Genomic DNA, 19,976 nt, shown 5'->3' on the forward strand with positions numbered 1-19,976 from the left:
TGACGGAAGATGCCTGGGGAGAGCCTATGAAGACAGAAGAGACAATGTGCAGAACTCCGGAACTGAGCAGCTTGTAAAAAGAGCCAGAGATGGGAAGGACACAGAGACAAAGAGAAAGGCATCAGGCGTCACAATGACAAATGAGGAGAGGGCTCCCCTTCATTCTTCCACTGGATTCTCACGGGATCTACCCAATGACTCCATCCTGCAGGTGCAGGCCTTGGGGGCAGCTTGGTAAGAAGGCGGACTCTGCCTCCAGGACAAGCTTAAGTCCTTCTGCTCAGGATCTGTCGTGTCAATCGGCACAGCTTGGAATCTGCATCCCAAATCACTGTGGGGGGGGACGTCACTCAGGGAATGCACGTGTGACATAAAACCCAGGGTGCTGGAAGAACTCCGCCCAGAATAAAACAGGATGAAGAGAAAAAGCGCCACGAGGTGTACCAAATGTGTAGCAAAGCACATTCAACTACGGAAAAATTACTCTAAGGAATATTCAAATAAGTAAGCAAAGACGTGAGCGTAAGATGTCCATGACAGGTAGCTGATGGCAAACACAGGCGACCGAACCATCTTGGAAACAATCCAAAGGTCCAACAAAGAAACAACGTGTGTAAACAAATTATTACGGTATATCCATAAGTGCAATGAACACCGCCATTCCAAATGGAAACGCAGACATGTACGTACCGACAGGGAGAAATATTCACGATATACTGACTGAAAGCAACGATGCCTAACAGTGTGTTTAGCATGATCCCACTAATCAAAACATAACCCGTGTACTTATATGACATCGGTGCACAGACAAAGCCTGGAAGATCACACATGAGAACATCGATAGTTGTCTGGGTGGTAGGGGGAAGGCAGATTTTTTACTTTGATTTTCCTTTCATTATCTACCTCCGCTATTTTTCTACAACTTAAATTTTTATGCACATAACTTACCCGCTAGCGGTCAGTGCCGCTCGACACAGGATGTCAAGCTATGGCAAGGAGCTCAATGGACTCATCACTGTCATTCTCTTAGACCTCTTCTCTAGATGGGGAGTGGCCGGAAAAGTGCCCCAGAGCTTGGCCGGGAAGTCCTGAAGGTGGGGGACCAGGCAGGTGAGAGTAAGAGAGATGGAAAATGGTTCTACTGGGGGTTCCGTGGTGCCGTAAGAAGCCACGGTGAAGGGTGAGCGTAGGTGTGCGTGGCTCTACAACCACGGCCCACGCAGGACCCAAGTCAATCAAGAGCACACCGACACACCTGTCACCTCGGCTGAGTCTGCCGCCCTCCTCTCCCGGGTCAGGGGACAGGTTCTGAGGAGAAGGGGGATTTCTGCACCTGTGCTTGGATTCTGCCTTCTGATGCAACAGGGACGGGGTGAAGGCCAAACGGTCTAATTATTATGGTGTAATGTCTGTGGTGAGAGAAGGGAAGAGCCACCATCATGGCCAGAGCCAACACCGAGATGAGAGCCAACACCACAGACGCCGAGGCCTCCACCAAGGTGACGGCCACCCAGACAAAACTGCTGTTGAGACCCGAACCACCAAAATATCCAGAGTCTCTGAGATCACAACTCCTCTCGATTCCAGAACTGATGGAGCCAGAAGGAAGGATCAAAGACCAGAAATAACACCGGAGGGGATCAGTGAGACCAGAACTGCCAAGAACCACCTGAAAGAACAATCCTTAAAACTTCAGACCAGAACCACTGAAACCCAAATCGCTGGGACCAGAACCGCCACCACAACTCGCACTAACTAGAGCTCAGTGTCTAATTTTGGAGTCAAGACATTCAATGGGACCTTTCCCAACGACCTTAAGACCTTAAGACATTGGTCTTAAGGGCCAAAGTGGTGACAAAGGGGAGGTAAGGACCTCACATTCTAAAGAGAGGGGCTAACATTAGGCACACACCTGCCGCAGAGCTCGCAGGGAGGGGCAAGGCCAAGTCCTGCATCACCTCCCTACTCTCTAAGCCCGACTGAGATTCACTGAAGAAAAAGATCACTCACAGAGAACGCACGGGGGGCGGGGGTGGGGCTGCAAGGCGAGACTGGCCTTCCACTCCCCAGATGTGCATCCGCTCAGACTGGCTCTGCTGATACGCCCCTGGGCCTCCCCGAGCAAGAAGTGGAGAACCAAAGGCGGCTGGCAGGACAGAGAGAGGAGGCGGTGTGGAGAATCCGATGCCTCCACCGTCTGCACGGCAAGGAAGCGTGCGTTCCCTACGGATCAAGCGGGCAACGACAAAGGGAGCTGGGGTGTCTCTCTTTAACTGGAGTGTGGCTGACACACAATGCGACGTCTGTTGCAGGTGGACGAGATGGTGACGGGGTGAGTCCGTGTGTTCTGCTAGGGAGCTGGGTTTACAACGCCTTGCATGCCTGGACCCCACCCCACGAAGCTGCCCGCTAGGCAAGGAGAACTCAGCAGCAATGGGCATGCTGGGCCTCCTGCTCCAGGAAAGGAAGGCCCTGCCGAGCCCCCTGAAGAACTCACACCAGCCACCCGAGGACACGAGAGTCGCCGAGAGCCCAACAGGCAGTGGCAACTACCAGAGAGAGGTGTCCAGTTACACAGAAAGCTGTCTGCTCTTCTCCCCGTCCGCCCTCCTTATTTCCAGTGCCAGGAAGGCTGGACCCAGCAGAAGCATCCCCGAACCAGTCCTCACCACTGGCTGAGGTGAGACGAGAAAGACCACGGCAGGACGTCACGTCACATGCCTGGAGCCACGTGTGGAGCCTACACGAGACAGAAGGGAGGTGACATTGAAACCAAAGCGGGGAATCCAAATTTGAAATCGGACTGGACTTTTTTTAAATGAAAAAAAAATGAAAGTAAATCTGCCCAAGACGTCACTAAGGAATGGACATGGGGGGGATGGGCCAAAGCGTGGCTGGAGCCGGCGACTGGCAGTGTGTTTATACACCCTGCGTGGGTGTAAGACCTTCCCAAAGCAGGCGGCTGCAGGGGAGCACTGGAGCGGTGGCAGCTGACTTCTCAGGGAAGACCGGGGTCCCCAAGGAGAGGACCTGGGGCGACAGGACGCGGCCGGGGCCCCTGACCCAGAAGGGTGAGGGAAACAGGAAGCGGCTCCAGAAACACTCAAGAACAAGTCAGAAAAACACAAGGCGGCCGACCTCATGCGTCTGCTCTGCGATCTGTCACAACTGCTTGCGGTCAGTGAATATAAGAGGTTAAGTTTTTGCTGATTTAATAAAGGGAATCTAGTTTTTATTAAATGAGTTGGCACACCCCTGCTCCTTGTGGCTCGGCTTCGCATCTTTTAATTCCCTACCAGCCACCTAGCGGCCACACTGACAAGGCAAGGGGAGGGGCGCCCGGGCGGCTCAGTCTTGGGTCTTTAAGTGTCCGACTCTTGATTTCTGCTCAGGTCTTGATCTCACCCAGGTGAGATGGAGCTCCGGGTCGCGCCCCTGCTTAAGAGTCTCTCTCCCTCTCCCCCAGTCCTTCCCTCGCTCTCAATCTCTCTCTCTCAAAAAGAAAACAAAAACAAAAACAAAAACAAAGAAAGGGGAGATACTGAAGAACACTCAAGGCCCCCCAAACACGAACCAAACTCTCAAGATATCCCAGAGCGGCAGCTTTGAATCAAACCCAGGCTGACCTTAGGCAGACAGCCAAGTGTCCAACCCACAAGTAGATTCTCAGGACTGACCTACCCTACACTAGAACATTCTCCCACCGCCCACATAGCGAGACTGCCCTGGCTAATCCCACTCACACCTGCCGGGAGACTCCCCTGAGAAGGTCGGCCCCACCTCCTCCCCGCCTGTACAGCACCTTCTCTCTCCGGCTGACGCCTCCTGAGCGCCCCCTACAGTACCACAGCGGAAACTGCAGGCACCCCTTAAACCCTGGTGTTCCCAGGCAACAGCCCCCGCAGAGAGCTCACGTTTATTGCACACTTATTACACGCCAGACACTGTTTTTGTTTTGTCTGCTCCTTCTCTCCACTTGCAGCGGATTAACTCCTCCAAATGGTTCTCTGAGGTAGACACCCCTCTCTACCGATGTGGAAACAGATGCGGAGGAGTCTGGGTGGACGGGTCAGGAGGTAGTGCAGCCGGGATTCGAGCGGTGGACTGAGTGGAGGGCGCTGTAGTCTGAACCCTCCTTCCACGACCTCCTGCACCCGCCGCCCCATACGTGGAAACAGCCCTGCCAGAGGCACATAGATATGGAAAAATCCAAAAGAGGTCACTGAGCGATTCAAGCTGGGCAAACGCTGCCCTTGGCCAAAGGTCAGCAGACTGCCTCAAAGCACATTTAAATTTTTTATAGGGTGCGAGAAGACAAAACGAAACGCTGTGCCTTGAAGCCTCAGCCCCATTTGCCCAGGAAGAAATATGCGAAGCTCTCACAGCCTGTTTCAGATCTGCTGACCGGACCGAAAAGTGAGTCTCTGCCATTCGCCACCACCCTACACCTCACTGACTAGAGGAACCCTAAAATCACCCTAAAAATATTTTTGTGCTGGGGCGCCTGGGTGGCTCAGTCGGTTAAGCGTCCAACTTCGGCTCAGGTCATGATCTCGCGGTCCGTGAGTTCGAGCCCCGCGTCGAGCTCTGTTCTGACTGCTCAGAGCCTGGAGCCTGTTTCAGATTCTGTGTCTCCCTCTCTCTCTGCCCCTCCCCCGTTCATGCTCTGTCTCTCCCTGTCTCAAAAATAAATAAACGTTAAAAAAATTTTAAAAATATATATATTTTTTGTGCTAACGAAACATATCTATTAGAATGTGATTACGGAACAGCATCAATGACACGGGGATCACGGGGGAGAAACCGTACCTTGACAGCCAGCTTCCACGAGCCACCGCAATCGTGGGGCACTGGGGCTGAAAGAGGCTTCGGAAACACCATGTCCGAGAAAGTGAACTGAGACTCAGCCTGATCAATCTGTCCCACAGTGTGTCTCTTTATTCAAGTGTGCAACCTCGTTGAAAAGACATTAAAGCCCTCCTAAAGGCCCAGGCCCTTTGCTAGACCCGGAGGGTACACAGGCCCCTGAGCCATATGCCCAAGAAGTTATACCTGAAGAGAGGGACTGCCTTGTTCCAACCCACATGAGGTGCTGTACTAGGCTAACAGTGGCCCTGGGGACATCACACTAAGACTCAGGCTGCACCTTTAGACCATGGGCTCCAAACTGCTAGGCGAAATCCAGGATGCAAACATAGGTGTCTGGCTTTCATGGCTTTAAAACCTGGGAGGTTTCCTAGGAAGTCTGAACGATCCAGCCCTCTTTTAAAAAGTAGAAGATACGGCAATTCTGGGCCTGTGTTCCCACCTGGCTCCGCTGGAGTGGGGCAGCGGCTGTTCTCACTAGATGGGGCATGAGCCATCCACTTTGTCACTGTCTCCGCCACTCCCTCCCGTCTCTCCGGCAATGCTACCTTTACTTCAGTCTGCCCTGTGGGCAAATGAGGACGCAAGGGGTGAGCTGGGCCCTCCCAGGCTAGTGGGAGAGACGGGAGCCTAAGAAAGAACCGCAAAATAGTGTGATGTGTGTTGACACAAGTAAACTCAGAACACTTACTTCGTGGCTGAGCGAAGGTCAGAAAGTGGGCTCGGCCCCTTCATTGTGCCCTGGCCTTTAGCAGCCCAGCCTCCGCTGGGCACACGCAGACAGCCATTCTAGACTGAAAAGACAGGGTCCACGACAGCCCCCCCAGTCATTGCTGGTACATGGCACCCAAGCGGTCTCAGAGCCCTGCTCAGGGCTCCGCGAGGACCCAAGGGATTTGGATCATTCTTACAGCTAAGTCAACCAGAATGCCATTTGCCAGGGGTAAGGGAGAAAATGAGACTCTCTCTGGGATAGGATGAACACTGCACATACCACATCTTAGGTGATCTAGAACAGTGCTTGTGAGCAAGCAGAGGGAAGCCTGCCACCCTTCTTCCCCTGCACAGTACCTGTAGGAGGGCAGAGTGCATGACGGCCATCCAGATCAGCGGCCACCAGGAACTCTCCCACGAAGCCATCGGGTCCGGTCTCCTGGGAGTCTCTCTTGAGCCTACAAGAGAGCAAAAAGTTGGTTTCCAACCAGCTCTGTCCCCAGTGGCGGCACCCATGACTTAAGAGACCCATCAGAGGGAGGGTCCCTGAACCCCCCCCCCACCCCGCCAACAATGTCTCAAAAAGGTTTGTGTAGATTCAGGATGGGGTGCCTATTTCAAGGTACAGGCCATGGAGGGCTATCTTTAAGAGGCGTCCACATCAAGGTCAGGAGGGCAGTTGGACCTGCCTCCCATGTGCAACCCACACGGCCAGTCCTCCAGAAGCTGAGACATCTCTGCACCAGCCACTTTCCAGCTCATGTGTCAACAGCAGGGTGTGGCGATTGGCTTCTGACTCAGGAAGCCAGCATGGAGCCAAGGATTAGGGCACCTGCCAGCTTCTTCGACTTCAGGCAAAAATGAATCTGAGGCCAACTAAGGCAGCCCAGCGAGGGGAAGGGACCTGCCTAAGGTCACACAGCACGATGGTGACTGTTCTAGAACAGTTTGAGGCTTTTCTCCCAGGAGATGCCACCGTCCAAGCCCCAGACCTGCAGCCAGAGAGGTCTGAGAGCTGAGTTCAGGGAGGTTCAGAGCGCACGGCCTCAGCGCCGGCGGGCACACTCTGCCAAAAGTAGGTGAGGGCAAACGGGCAGAGACCCCTGAGCCCAGGAGGGCAGCGAGGGGGGTGGGAGGGGGCCTGCAGAGTCCCCCTGACGATTTACAGGGAAATCAGTACGAGCCGAGACTGGAAAAGCCGAGGTCACACTCGCCTCGCCTCTCACTTCGCCTCGCGGGCGCCTTGGCGGAGCCGGTGTCCGGGGGCGGGTCGGTGGCTTCTCTCCATCTGGAGAAAGCATTAAGGGCCTGGCCTAATGCGATCCGCAAATGTGCTGCTGTTTCCGACCTGAGGCGGCGACTCTGGGCCGAAGGGAGGCGGCCAATGCCGGGCCCGGGGAACCGCGCGCCCCCCTCGCCGGCTCGCACCGGCCGCCCCGCCGCACGCCCCGCCGCACGCCCCGCCGGAGCCCGCCGCCCGGCGGAGGCTCCTCCCGCGCCCGCGCGTCCGCGCCGCCCCAGCCCGCTACTCCGCGCTCCAGGCGCTCGCGACCCGCCGACGCTCAAGGCCACTGGCTGCTGTCAGCCCGTTTTCCGCCGGGGAAGCCCCAACACGAGGACGGCCCCCCTCCCCCGGCCTTCGCGGACAGGGGCCCCCGCCCTCAGGAGCGCCCCCATCCCCGCCCCGCCGGCAGCCCCGAACGTCCCTGTCCGGGTCCTCCAGGACCCCACCGAGCGTGCCGGCCCGAGGTCTCCGGGCCGCCCCGGGACCCGCGAGGTAACCCCTCCAACCTTGCCCGGGGGCCACTGCCCCGGGTGTCCCTGCCCGGCCCCCGGGGACAGCCTCCCCTCGACCCCCGCGCGGAGCTCGCGACTCCCACCTGGCGCCGTAGAAGCTTCTGGGACGTGCGGCGCGGGCGGCGCGCGCGGCGGAGAGGCGGGCCGCGGCACCTCGTGCGGAGCCCGGGACCAGGACGTTCCCCGACGCCGGCCTCCAGCCCGCGGCGCCGCCGCCGCCGCGCAGTTAAATGGGGCCGGGACGGGGGCCGCCCCGCCTCTCCCGCCCCCTCCGGGCGCGCAGCGCGGCGCTGGCCCGGGGCCCAGCGGCGGAGGGCGCGCGCCGCCACCTGCACCGCCCGGCAAGTGCACGGCGCGCCCGGCCGGCCGGCCACAGCCCTGCGCGCGAGCCGGGGGGCGCCGGGGCGCGGGGGCAGCGCGTGAGGGGGCCGGGCGCGGGCCGCTCGGAGCGCGCGGGGCCTCGGCGACGGCGAGACGCGGCTGGAACGCTCCTCCGCCCGCTTCCTGGAAGCCACTCCTCGCCCTGGGCCGGCCGCCAGGCGTGGTGCCAAGAGCCGGGATTGCCGACGCCGCCGCCGCCGCCGCCGCCGCCGCCGCCGCCGGCAGGCGCGCTGGGGAGAGGCGGCCGCGGCCTCGCGAGCCAAGCCCGGGGCGCCCCGCCTCGGCCGGAGCCGGGAGGAGGGCCGCCGTCGCCCCCCACCCGCCGCCGCGAGCCTCCCCGGCCCGGGCGGCCCACACGTCCCGAGCTCGGGACCGACCCCGTGCCGCGGCCCGGAGCTCGCTCACCCCACCCACGGACGTCCGGCTGCGGGGTCCGCGAGCGCCCGGGTAGGGGCGCCTGCGCGCCAGGTACCGGCCGCCGCCTCGTGGGAGCCGGGCTCGGGCACAGAGCTCCGCCGCTGCCCAAGTAATGGGGTGCCAGGCCCCGGACGAGGGGTAGGGTTGGGGTGTCAGGACCGGGGACTGGGGTGACTTTCCTTGTGGGATTAAGACGAACCGTTTGTCCCCGGCTTGGGCCTAACCTCGGCGGTAGAAAGCCAGCGGCTGGGGAATTGCTTGCAAAGTCGGCCTGATGCCCCCACCTAAGTACGGTCACCCGCATCGTGTCCCTGGGTGCCCCGTGTGTGCCGGCCGCTGCGCCCAGCTCCTCCTGTGCGTCTGGTCTCCACCACGGGCCCCATGGCGTTGGTTAGGATCGTTATTCCCATTTCACAGTGGGGAAGCTGAGGCCCCGGAGATTAATAAGTTGCACACGGTGAGTTGCGAAGCCAAGTTTGGGGCTGGTAACCCTTCGCTCTAAAGTCCCTCTGTTGTCCATCCCCAAAGCTGCTGCCTGCCTGTCTGTAGGGGGTACGTTGCAGATGGTGTTAGAGCTTTACCAAGAGAGGTGGACCCCCTGCCTGCCTTGCTTCCCCTCCTTACCTTCCTTAGACGGGTGACTCCTTTGGCTCTCCTGACCGTCCACCCCATGTGAAAGGGCTGGAATCTCGTGGAAAAGTGAGCAGAGGACATTCAGTGTGAAGGGGGCAGAGGGGCAGGAAGCAGGGGAAGAGTCAGTCAGTCAGCGGCAGGGAGGGCCGGGCTGAACCACAAAGAACGCACCTATGTACCATCAGCTCTCGTCACTTGCCATACAAAGTTCTGTTCTTACGAAGCCACGGGAACAACCAATACTGAACCCCTGAAACACAGTTAGGTTCCTGCCAGCTTCTGGTCCCGTCTATCAACCAACCAATGCACAGCCTCATTTTATATGTGGTTCTCATTAAAACCATTTTATTTAACACGTATCATTGATTCACCGACACTGAATCCACGGCCACCAGCGGTACAACACCTGCCTGAATGAGGCTCATGTAACACGAGGATTTTTCTCTGCAGGGCGTGTCACAGCCTGTGCTTAGCAGTGAGCCTGCGCTCCAGCATTGCTCTCGGGGGCCATTTTCAACAGTGAAATCCCCAACAAAGAAGACAAAAATATGGAAAGTGGCACTGAACAGACCATGAAACAAGAAGGCAGAGCAGGACGCCTCCCGGTCCCATGGATCAGGCGATTCACGGGTTCCACCCCTTTGCCACATGACCACGAGAGGAGCTGCAAGCACTGATTTATGGACCCAAATAAATCTTAGCAGGTAGGTGAATTCGCAAACGCGGAATCTGCAAATAATGAGGACCCACTGCATGCACTTCTCATTATCAGGCTATCAATAGGAGAATAACATTTCTGAACATTTATGGAGCACCAGGCACTTACTTGACTTGCGTTAGCTCCGTCATCCCCGTGGCCTGTGGGGTCGGTATGGTTTTTATTCCATTTTACAAATGAGACCACGGTGGACAGGTTTAACCTCATGTTCTTAGCAGCTAGAATGTCCCATGGTTCTATTCTAAAACCAGCCCTGATGTATCGTGGAGTCTGTTGCAAAAATCACATGAATATTCAAGATGAAATAGAGAATTCAAAGAGATATTATGCCCGTGCAGCTGGGGTGAGCTGAGCCCCCGGTGCCTGCGGTTCAGGAAGGCACGGAGAAGGTCTCTGGAGCTGAAGGTGTGCTGGGAACCCTTGAGCCGCTCCTCTCCTGGAATTAATGGAATTAATGGCTCCGCAGGACTCCTGTCCCATTTTCCCTTAGGCACTCTTGATTCCTGAGCCACCCCCCAGGGAGTGCCCTGCATCAGGTGTGGAGGCCAGGGCTGAGCCTCTCTCCCTCGGGTTACATCTCCTATCAGGCCGGCCCCTCAAGAAACAGTTGGTTGGGAGTGAAAAGAAGAGAAAACATCACGGAGACCCTGGTGGAGAAGTTCCTCCTTGATCTGGAGGAACAGATCAAGCAATCCATCCTGTTTGTGGCTCAGGCACTGTGCGTTAGGATAACAGAGAGCCATGGAAGGTACACTCCATTCAGGGAGGGCTGGCTGGACCTCGCAGGTCCTGCCCCCAGACTCCCTGCCTGACCCCCCATTAGGACTCTCCTTCACCACTCTGCCCAAGTGTAGACCCCAAACCTGCCCTCGGTCGCCCACCCACTCTCCCTGAGATCTGGCCAAAACATTTCAATAAGACATCGCCCAAGGCACAGAGGTGGGGGAGGAATGGGGAGTGGGAAGAACAGAAGAGAATGAACCCCCAAGAAAGTCAATCTGTTGGATTGGGCCATCGGGCACAGATGCCCACCCAATGTATTTCTGGGGGTTCAGGCCTTGGACTACCCCACCTCCCCCAAGACATCCCCCACCACCTAAGGCCAAGAGCAATGTCACCAACCCTGAGAGGTCTAAGAAACCAAGTTCCGTTTTCACCTGATGATCCATATTCCAGAGTTCCTGGTTTCCATTCCCAGTGACAGGATCTGCTTCTTCCCTGGGAGAGTTTTGGGGATTCCTGCCCCTACTCCCAGCTTGGCCTGCTGACCCCAACCAGACCAGCACAACAATGCAGCATTTGTTTACGAGGCGTGCAGGGAGGACCTGGGAGGTTACTCCTGGCGATGCCGCTGTTGGAGTATGTGTGTTTTTTGTCCTGAGAGAGAGAGGGAGAGAGAGGAAATCACTTCAGGGCATCAATCTTGAGAGACAATTGCTCTCTCTGCCTACAGGACTTGTGAGATGGGCTCAGGAAACACACCTAAGAAGACTCTGTTGGAGGCTGGGAGGGAAGAGCTTCTGGGGACAAATCCTATGGAAATTTCAGTTGCCTACAATAGGTGCAAAGGACATGCTGTCACCCAAAGCCAGCAGGAGACAAGAGGCCAAGAGTGCTAAGTGAGCATGGTGTGTTAGGGGTGCAAGACTGCTAAGGGGGTGCTTTTACAGAAAAAAAACTGGGGGGCACCTGGATGGCTCAGTAGTTAAGCATCCGACTTCAGCCCAGGTCATGATCTCATGGTTTGCAAGTTCAAGCCCCGTGTCAGGCTCTGTGCTGTCAGCTCAGAGCCTGAAGCCTGCTTCAGATTCTGTGTCTCCCTCTCTCTCTGCCCCTCCCCCATCTCAAACATAAACATTAAAATAAACATTTAAAAAACTGTAAGGGAGTAGAGAGCAGGACAGGGAAGAGGTAAGAGCAGAGAGCAAGCCTGTGCCCCAGGTACGGTCTCACCTTTGCCTGAACTTCAGGCGCCCTAGAGCAGGAGCTCCACCATAGACGTGCCTTGCCTTCTTTTTTTTTTTTTTTTTTTTTTAAATGTGTATTTATTTTTGAGACACAGAGCACAAGCGGGGGAGGGGCAGAGAGAGAGGGAGACACAGGATCCGAAGCAGGCTCCAGGCTCCGAGCTGTCACCACAGAGCCCGATGCAGGGCTCGAACCCACGAACCGCGAGATCATGACCTGATCCGAAGTCGGACGCTTAATCGACTGAGCCACCCGGGCACCCGAAGATGTGCCTTGTCTTAAGGCAACAGGACTGAGCTGTGGCATCTACGTGCAGTCAGGTTTTGCCTCCCCTAGAGTTGCAGGGTGCTGTAACCCCCAGGCAGCTCCCATAAACCAGACAGCTCTCCAGAGAAGCCGTCAGGTGTGAGCCCTTGGCAGCCACATTCTCTTAAACTGAGGGATGGGCGCACCTGCCAATGATGAGGGTCTGACGGGGCATCCGCACCAACAGCATCTGCTCTACGCAGTTTCTCGGGTCTCCTTAGCCCCACGTGGGGAACATGCTCACCTAGGGCCGGGGGTGGGGGCGGGGTGGAGTCCTTCTTTGGAAGAGAAACTTGCTTTACAAGATGTGTTCAAGTTTTCTGCCTCATAAGCAAAAAAAAGCCCTCGGGAGGAGGGGGACAGGAGGCAGTCCCACTTGGTGAGGGGCGCTGTGTGCCTTGGCACAGCCTCATTCTTGGTTTTTCCTCTCATCCTGCACAGAGATCTCCAAGGAGCGCCTCTGGTTGCCAGATCCATGATTTCATGACTTCTTAGAACAGCCGGATCCATGATTGCAAGTCAGGAGCTTAGGAATGAGGACTACTGCGGCTCTGGAGGTCTGAGCCAGTCAGGATCTCTCTGTCAGGTGGGTGACGTCGGACAGACTTTTTCTAGAAAGTTCCCAATCTTTAGGGGTGTGATAAGGAGGGCTAGGGTGCCCCAAAGTGTTACAAAGGAACAGTGCTGGGGCCCTTCCCAGGGCCGGCAAACCAGGTTTCTCCGTGCCCCAAACTAAGGCCGGTTCCCATGTGGCCTCCAGGGCTAGGAAGGTGCTGACCTGACCCGGTTTTGTGGGCATCTCATACTCTGATAATCTGCACCCACACACATACATGTATGTGCCGATAGAGTCCACTGTGGAACGGGAGCAAACCGCAGGTTCCCAGGCAAGGATGGATTTGCTAGTGCCTTTGAACCATTTCACTCCGCCCTTGACAACCCTTATCTTCTCCTTAGAGGCACAGGCCGAGTGGGGAACATGGAGCTATCATCAGGAAATCCACTACTGTGGCCACAAACTGGGGGGTTCTAGGCAAATCGCTTCACCTCTCTGAGCACCAGCTTTCTCCATTATATTGTGGACAACAGGTCCTTCCTCTGTCCTCTCCAGGATTGTCTTCATACTCTGCTTGTATAATAGAGCAACACCTTCCCCATCTAGAACTCCGCTGTAGCAGTCTCTGTGGGTCTAACCACAGCCAGAAAAGAAAAGGCCTCTGAACATCCACCTGGCGTCAGATTTAAGCGTATCGCCTACGAGCAAACACTTAGGTCTCGCTCGACTATTGACTCTTTCTCGGCACATAGTTCTGGTTTTCAAGAGTAACTTAGAGCTGTAAATTTGAAAGGAAAAGAAAGCCTGCTAAGAAAAGAGATATGAACAAAGTCACTACAGAAAAACCGTAAAAGGCACAAAAGAACTGAAAAAGACAGCATAGTCAGGGACCGTGTTGTTCCCCCTCAGAAGGCTCGAGAAAATCACTATGTCGTGGCACCGTCCTGTGTCCACGAGTCCAGATTATTTATAAATGCATTTGTTCATTAGCTTCTGTTTACAGATGTATGGAAGTACGTGTAACATTTTAGAAAGACAGTCACTCACAAAAGGGTTCAATTTATGAAAAAGAAAACAAAACCAAGCAATATATATTCCTTTACCTCTTTGCTCTCAGCCTTCTGAAAAATTCACATCTCGAACATCACCTCTGGCAACTCTTGGAGACCAACGTCTTATTCCAGCATTGATCGATTTGCCCCAAAAACAACAACAACAACAAACAAAACAGAGTGCAAAGAACTCTGTACGCACTATTGTTTACCATTGTGATAACAGTTTTCTTCCAAGTCCTCAAGATCTTTATTTCCTGGTGCCACATCCCCTGTCACTTACCTGCCTGTTTAGTCGGCTTCCTACGTGCCCCTTGCTGTGCCGGCCTGGCAATATTTGGGTTGGAAATGCCTCCGAGAAATACTTGAAAGTCTCTTTTCACATACAAGTTCAACAACAACAACAAAAAGCATTGTTTTGCAAAACACACTTAACTTTGGGATGGTGTTGATAGCCAATTAGGCATTTTTCTCCCTTCTTTACCAAGACTCAGGCCAAAACGTTCTATGGATGAGGGTGAAGAACCAGTTTCCTTCAGATCCCGCCATCCACTATGGGTCAGCTTCAAACCTAAGGAAAACTTCAGTGCAGTGCAGTGAAATGCAGTGTATATTAGCCGACGACCTACTTCGTGTCAGGCATGCGCTAGGTCCTGAGAACACGATGGTGTGATAAGACATTGCCTCTTCCCCGAGGAAGCAAATGAGATACGGTGGGATACGTGTTCCCAGAGGTGTCAGAACAGGGAGCTATAAACGAATTGGGTAGGATGGCAATTAATTCAGTCATGGGGGTGTTAGAGACTTCTTAGGAGAGGTGATATTTCAGCTGAGAACTGAAGTTTAAATGCAGGCACAGTATCTTCTGGTTTAAAATAAAAACAGGGGGGCCTGGGTGGTCCAGTTGGTTAAGCGTCCGACTCTCGATTTCAGCTCAGGTCATGATCTCAGAGTTTAGGAGATAGAGCCCCATGTCAGGCTCTATGCTGGCGGTGCGGAGCCTGCTTGGGATTCTCTCTCTCACTCTCTCTGTCTTAAAATAAATAAACTTTAAAAAATTAAGATAAAATGAAATAAAAAAGCTACTCTCCTTCTGTGCTTCTCCTCCAATGAGAAACAATCTACTATTCCAAATAGACATTTTTAAACCATATAAATGGCTGGGGTGAGGGGTGTAGATCTAGGAAAGAATGACTCAATGCATCACATGCTCTAGGACAAACCCTATGTGACCACTCCCATCATGGTCACACATGTGATATGCCTGCACCTTCAGACTAGGAATCGTGGGAACATTGTAGAGTATCTAGGCACATTCTAGTGGGGCCCCCAATGATCCTTGTTCCTGGTATGCACACCATTGTGTAATCCCCTCCCTGCGAGTGTGGACAGGACCTGTGACTTCTAGCAATAGAATATGACAAAGGACTCTCTTCCTCAGTGCTGCCTGCGGAAGTGACAGCCATCTCCTGCTAGGCATCGTGGCCACCCCCAGACCTCTGACGAAGCCCAGGATCGTTAAAAAGAAGTTCATCCAGCACCAGCCAGACACCGTATCAAAATCAGACACAACCAGTGGAAACCCCGAGGCATTGACAACGGGGTGCGTGGAAGGGCCCGGTCTTGCTGCCCGACAGTGGATACAGGAGTGACAAGGATACAAAGCACGTGCTGCCCGGTGGCTTCCAGAAGTTCCTGGTCCACAATATCAAGGAGTCTGCAGAGCTGCTGATGTGCAACAAATCGTACTGCGCCTCAGAGATTGCTCACGTCCCCTCCAAGAACCACAAAGCCATTGTGGAAAGAGGAGCCCCGCCGGCCATCAGAGTCCCCAGTCCCAACGCCAGGCTGTGCAGCAAAGAAAATGAACAGGCAGTCTATGTGCATGTTGTATTTGTGTTAATAGGACCATAAAATTAAACAAAAAAGAATTTCACAAAGTCATTGGGACAGCACTTCTTTGAGTAAGTGGTGTAACACTGTCACTTCCCTCCTGCCAGGAAGACTCTCCCTTGTCTGATGTGATGACGTGAGCCAATAACAGAGACATTCGTGTGGCAAGGAGCTAAGGATCCTTAGCTTAAGGGTCCTTGTTCACCTCTTGTCTCTTTCCCAGTATGTTCTCAGTGGTATCAGGTGTGAAAGGGGCTGGATAACACATCAGATCGAGCATAACTTCTTTATATCATAGAGGAAGATGTGAAAAATCTGTATAAATAAACATTTCCATTTGATTTGAAAATCAAATTTAAAAGGACAGAATTTATATCTCACTTCAAGGATGCCAGCTAAAAGCCAGCTTCTAGAGTACTGTCCCAGCTTTCATAATCCTGAGAAAGAGGTTCTAGCCTGGCATTCCCATGCATTCCTCCCCGAAATAGTTCTGGGCAGGAATTATTCATGAGAAGGTTTGGGTGTGAAGTAAGAATTCCAGACAAAAAGGAAAACGTGCAAAGACCCAAAGATGAACGTTCCAATTCAACAGCCACGTGCTTTGTAAAGGTTTGGCGTGGCGGACGGAAGGCTGCCAGTTGGCCGAATCCCTTCTCCTACGCCTCCTTCTCGGAGGCTACGATTCCCAGCCTTCTTGCAGAGCCACGTGACTCGCTCTGGCCGGTGAAATAAGACTGGAGTTGCGGCGTATCTCTTCCTGGTCGAGGCGGTGGAAAGCTGCTGTGGCTTTGTCCGCAGGAGAAGTTGGGCAGTGAACATAGATGCTGTGTGTTGTTACGGCAGCACCACAAATGAAAAGATCCCGGGTGGCTGGTCCACGAAGGACGGCTGGCTTGGAGAGTCAACCGACCTACGCTCGATCTCACACGGACAAGAAAGCACCTTTTTCCGTTGAACCTCTGACGCCTTTTACTTATTTGTTACATCAGCATTCACCAGCCTATGCAGACTAATACATGTGGGGCCCAGAGTGAAAATCGTCGGGGATTGGCCCAAGTTAAATAGACAGTTGAGTAGGCAGGGGGCGAGTTTGTGAAGGGCACATAGGCCATGCTGTGGGGTTTTGGAACTTACCCTAAGCACAGGGGCTTGTTTAGTATAACATCTGGCACAGAAATGGCACGAGAAGATTGGATCTTAGTAGTGATGGCTCTGGCTGTTACGTTCAACGATCCAAGCAAGAGCTCACGTAGGCATACCCTGGCCCAAGTGGTCGTGGAGACAGAAGGAAACAGGTGTATTTGAGAGCTGTTAGAGCTGATAAGGCTTGGCGAATGACTTCAAAGGTAGGGTACCACGAAGGGACGAGTCAAGGCGAGCGCCCCGGTTTTTGACACTGGCCTTGGGTAGTGGCAGTTGTCATTCACTAACACAGAGAACATAAGAGAAGGAGCATATTGGGTGGGAAGAGGCAGCACGGAGACAATGGCTTCACTTGGAAGAGTTTGAGCCAGAAATGCCTGTGGCCTAGAATCAGGACAACCTGGGCTGGAGACTCAGACTTGACACTTGTCAGCATACGGTTAACCCTTGAAGCCATGGGAGTTGATAGTGTGCATGAAAACAGCTATCTGCCCATCCACCATCTGTCCATATGTCTGTTTATGGGGAAAGGAGTTTTTAAATATTCTCTAATGTGCATATAATATGTTATAATTCCCCTAAACAGTGAAAATATCAAGTTTTGCGTCTTTCTCACACACACACACACACACACACACACACACACACACAACAAAACCAAGAAGCAATTATCTTGAGCCACTTTTGACTTCTGCCTTTATCTTCATCATTCGCTCATATGGTTCAGAGGCTCAGGCCTGAAGGATGTTCTCTCAACTCCGTTCTCTTGCTTTTCCATTGAAAACATCAGCCTGAAAGACACCCAGAAGCCCCCGAATCCACCAAGGCAAGTATGACATTCAACCCTAACCTGGGTCCCTGGTTTACCATCAAAGCAAGAGTGGGACTTACTCGGCATTCCCCATGAAATTGCTAAATGCTATTTCATTCCATATGTGCTGGAACAGTGTATTTTTATTGTTGTTTTTGAAAACCAAGAAAGAAACCAAAAGACTGCATGAAACAAATATTCCTAAATTCATGTGTGTAGTCGGGAAAATTGAGAACACAATGTCCCGTGTTCTGCAAAGTATAAATAAAGAAAATGGAAATGAAAATTTAAAATAAAAAACTGATATGGACATGAAATGTCAGGTCAGGCAGAGACTTCTGATCCAAGAAGATGATTTGAGCTCAAATTTTTTCCTCAAACCATGCCTTCCCCCACTGAAGCCACTAAATGGATAGGATAAAAAAATTCTACATTAGTGCTGGAAACCGGGGAAGGAAATCATCCCCACCGCTGAGGCGCAGAGGGTTGATGAGACACAGGAGTAGCTGTAACTCTGCCAACGACAGCCCTCGTGATGCGGGAAGAGAGCCGTGCGCCATGAATGTCTTCCCTTGACTCCGCCAGGAAGGTAAGGAGACTGTTCTTGACAAGCACAGAAGAAAAAAAGCAAATGATACAGGTCGGCAACATCGCTTTCCCCGCTCTGCCTTCAAGGATGGAGTGATTCTTCCCCTGCTCGGTTAGCTGTGAGACTGCTCTTGGGCTTGGGAAAAAAGCCGAAGGATTTCTACTAACAAATTATGTGGACCGACCCAGAGAAGAAAGGATCCAGGAGGAGAGACAAGGAGAGCCGTGGGCAGAGGTTGAGAGATCAGGAGAAAACGCGAGGAAAGGTGGATGTGGCGACTGGGTCTTTGGGAGAGACAGAACAGCTTTAAGAATGCTAGATGCACATTGTGTAGCTCACTTCTGGACGTGAAATCCTGCCGATAGGGAGCCTTAGGCACAAGCACATGACCCGGTTTTCTTTGCACCTGTCGATTGGAAGCGGATTGGTGTCGACCCAGCGCCAGGAGGCAGGCTAGCGATGCTCTCTGCTGGCCTTCTCCGTGGGTGTCTTGTGGGAGATTCAACATCAACTGATTCTTCACCGCGTCTGGCCTGCGACATGACAAGGGAAGTCTGTGTGTGTGTGTGTGTGTGTGTGTGTGTGTGTGTGTGTGTGATGCGGGGCTCTCCCCTGTGTGGTACCTTCCTAGCTGCTTCCTGCCAGCCTCCTCCTCTGCCTTCCTCTTGGCTATGTAAACCAGAGACCATGGTTTTAAAGAAATATTCGGTTCAAGGTGACCAAGATGGGTCATCTTCCCAGCGCCAACCCCCTCCATCTTTGACCCCTCACGAGTCACTGGGCCTCGGAGAAGGGTCATTTCCTAAGTCGGAGAGACTCCAGGAGACCCAGGAGGCGGAGTCCGTGACGGCCAAGAGCAAGGCAGCCTCGCGTCCTCGTATAATTTCATCTCTCACGGCTCCTGTGGCTTCGTGCCGACAATTATAAGCACATCCATGTAGACTGAATGAATACATGTAGACTGAAGTAGGACAGGACGGTAGGATAATAGGCATCAGCCAGCCTAAAGCCAGAAATAAGAGCTATGGCAAGGGCGCGCGTTCAAAGGAACCGGGGAGCAGCCCCTGTCTCTCGGCCCAAAGCTTGAGCAATTAAGAGGAACGCATGGGAAGACCACGGCGTCTCCGTGGTGACTGGGCATCTGTCCGCTCTCTGCTGATGCGCTGCTCCCAAGAAGAGGAAGGGAGGGGCTTAGCGACCCCTGCCCAGGCCCTCGGTCCCCTTTTCCAAAGTCACCGGCTGATTCCGTCGCCCTCTGGGCCCAGGACTTAGGAACTGGAGGGTGCAGACCGGGCAGCGTAGCAAAGTAACAAAGCCGCCTGTATGTGGCACAGATGCCGAAGTAGAAAAGGATCCCCCACCAGCCCCAACCCCAGCACTCCCGGGGCGTGCTTAGAGAAAGCCCCTTCCTGTCTTCAGGAGGCCATTGCTGCAGTGTTGTCACGGGCAGCACACAGTTTCTTCTGGAAGACTCTCGGGAATTTGAATGATACTACACCTGAACGAACTCCAAGGCCTCTACATTAGCCTCCCCGGAGCGGCCATACCCAATGACCGCAAGTGAGTGGCTCAAAACAACACAAAGGTGGCCTCTCACTGTCCCGGAGGGCACGCGTTGGAAACCAAGGTGTTGGCAATTCGGCGCTGCGTCCGATGGCCCTAGGGGAGAATCCTTCCTTGCCTCTTCCAGCTTCTGGTGGCGTCGGGTCTTCCTCGGCTTGCCGTTGTGCCCCCCACATCTCTGCCTCTGTCTCCACGTGATCTTCACGTGACCTTCTCCCTCCATCTGTCTCGTAGGGACACCAATCATGAGACTTAGGGCCCGCCCCAAACCCTGGACTTTAAAAGACCCTTTCTTGCTCGTAAAAGACCCTATTTCCAAGTTAAAGTCACATTCTCAGGCTCCAGGCGGTTAGGACTAGGACATACCTTTTGGTGACCATTATTCTGCCCACTGTCACCACCAAGGCTTAATCTCTGTATTCTGTATTCTCTGTCCCACCTGAAATTGCGTCTGAACACGTTGCCTGACATGGTGTGAGGGACACGGGCTGATGTGGGAAACACTGCGTGTGGCCATGGCTGGGCACCGGCTTTGGCCTCACCTAATGTTGGGTGTACTTCTGACCTCT

General features: G+C 53.8%; 1 protein-coding gene and 1 long non-coding RNA gene across 2 annotated transcripts in view; one reads left to right on the top strand and one right to left on the bottom strand.

Annotated features, from left to right (window-relative positions):
• Window positions 1–7,834, bottom strand: part of ADAMTSL3 (ADAMTS like 3) — a 348,695-nt gene extending 340,861 nt beyond the window's left edge. Inside the window, exons 1-2 of the mRNA XM_043554621.1 lie at window positions 7,461–7,834; window positions 5,938–6,038 (exon numbers count right to left, since the gene is read on the bottom strand). Of these exons, the coding sequence (XP_043410556.1) occupies window positions 5,938–6,006 (69 nt within the window). The 5' untranslated portion in view covers window positions 6,007–6,038; window positions 7,461–7,834. The remainder of the gene's footprint in view (window positions 1–5,937; window positions 6,039–7,460) is intronic.
• An 18-nt stretch (window positions 7,835–7,852) lies between these two features.
• LOC122468188 lies at window positions 7,853–14,344 on the top strand. The gene is made up of 3 exons (XR_006293151.1): window positions 7,853–9,512; window positions 12,242–12,386; window positions 13,474–14,344. It is a non-coding gene; the product is annotated as an uncharacterized LOC122468188 (long non-coding RNA).
• Window positions 14,345–19,976: the final 5,632 nt, after the last annotated feature.

Source organism: Prionailurus bengalensis, chromosome B3, assembly GCF_016509475.1.
Source record: "Prionailurus bengalensis isolate Pbe53 chromosome B3, Fcat_Pben_1.1_paternal_pri, whole genome shotgun sequence".
Taxonomy (NCBI): Eukaryota; Metazoa; Chordata; class Mammalia; order Carnivora; family Felidae; genus Prionailurus; species Prionailurus bengalensis.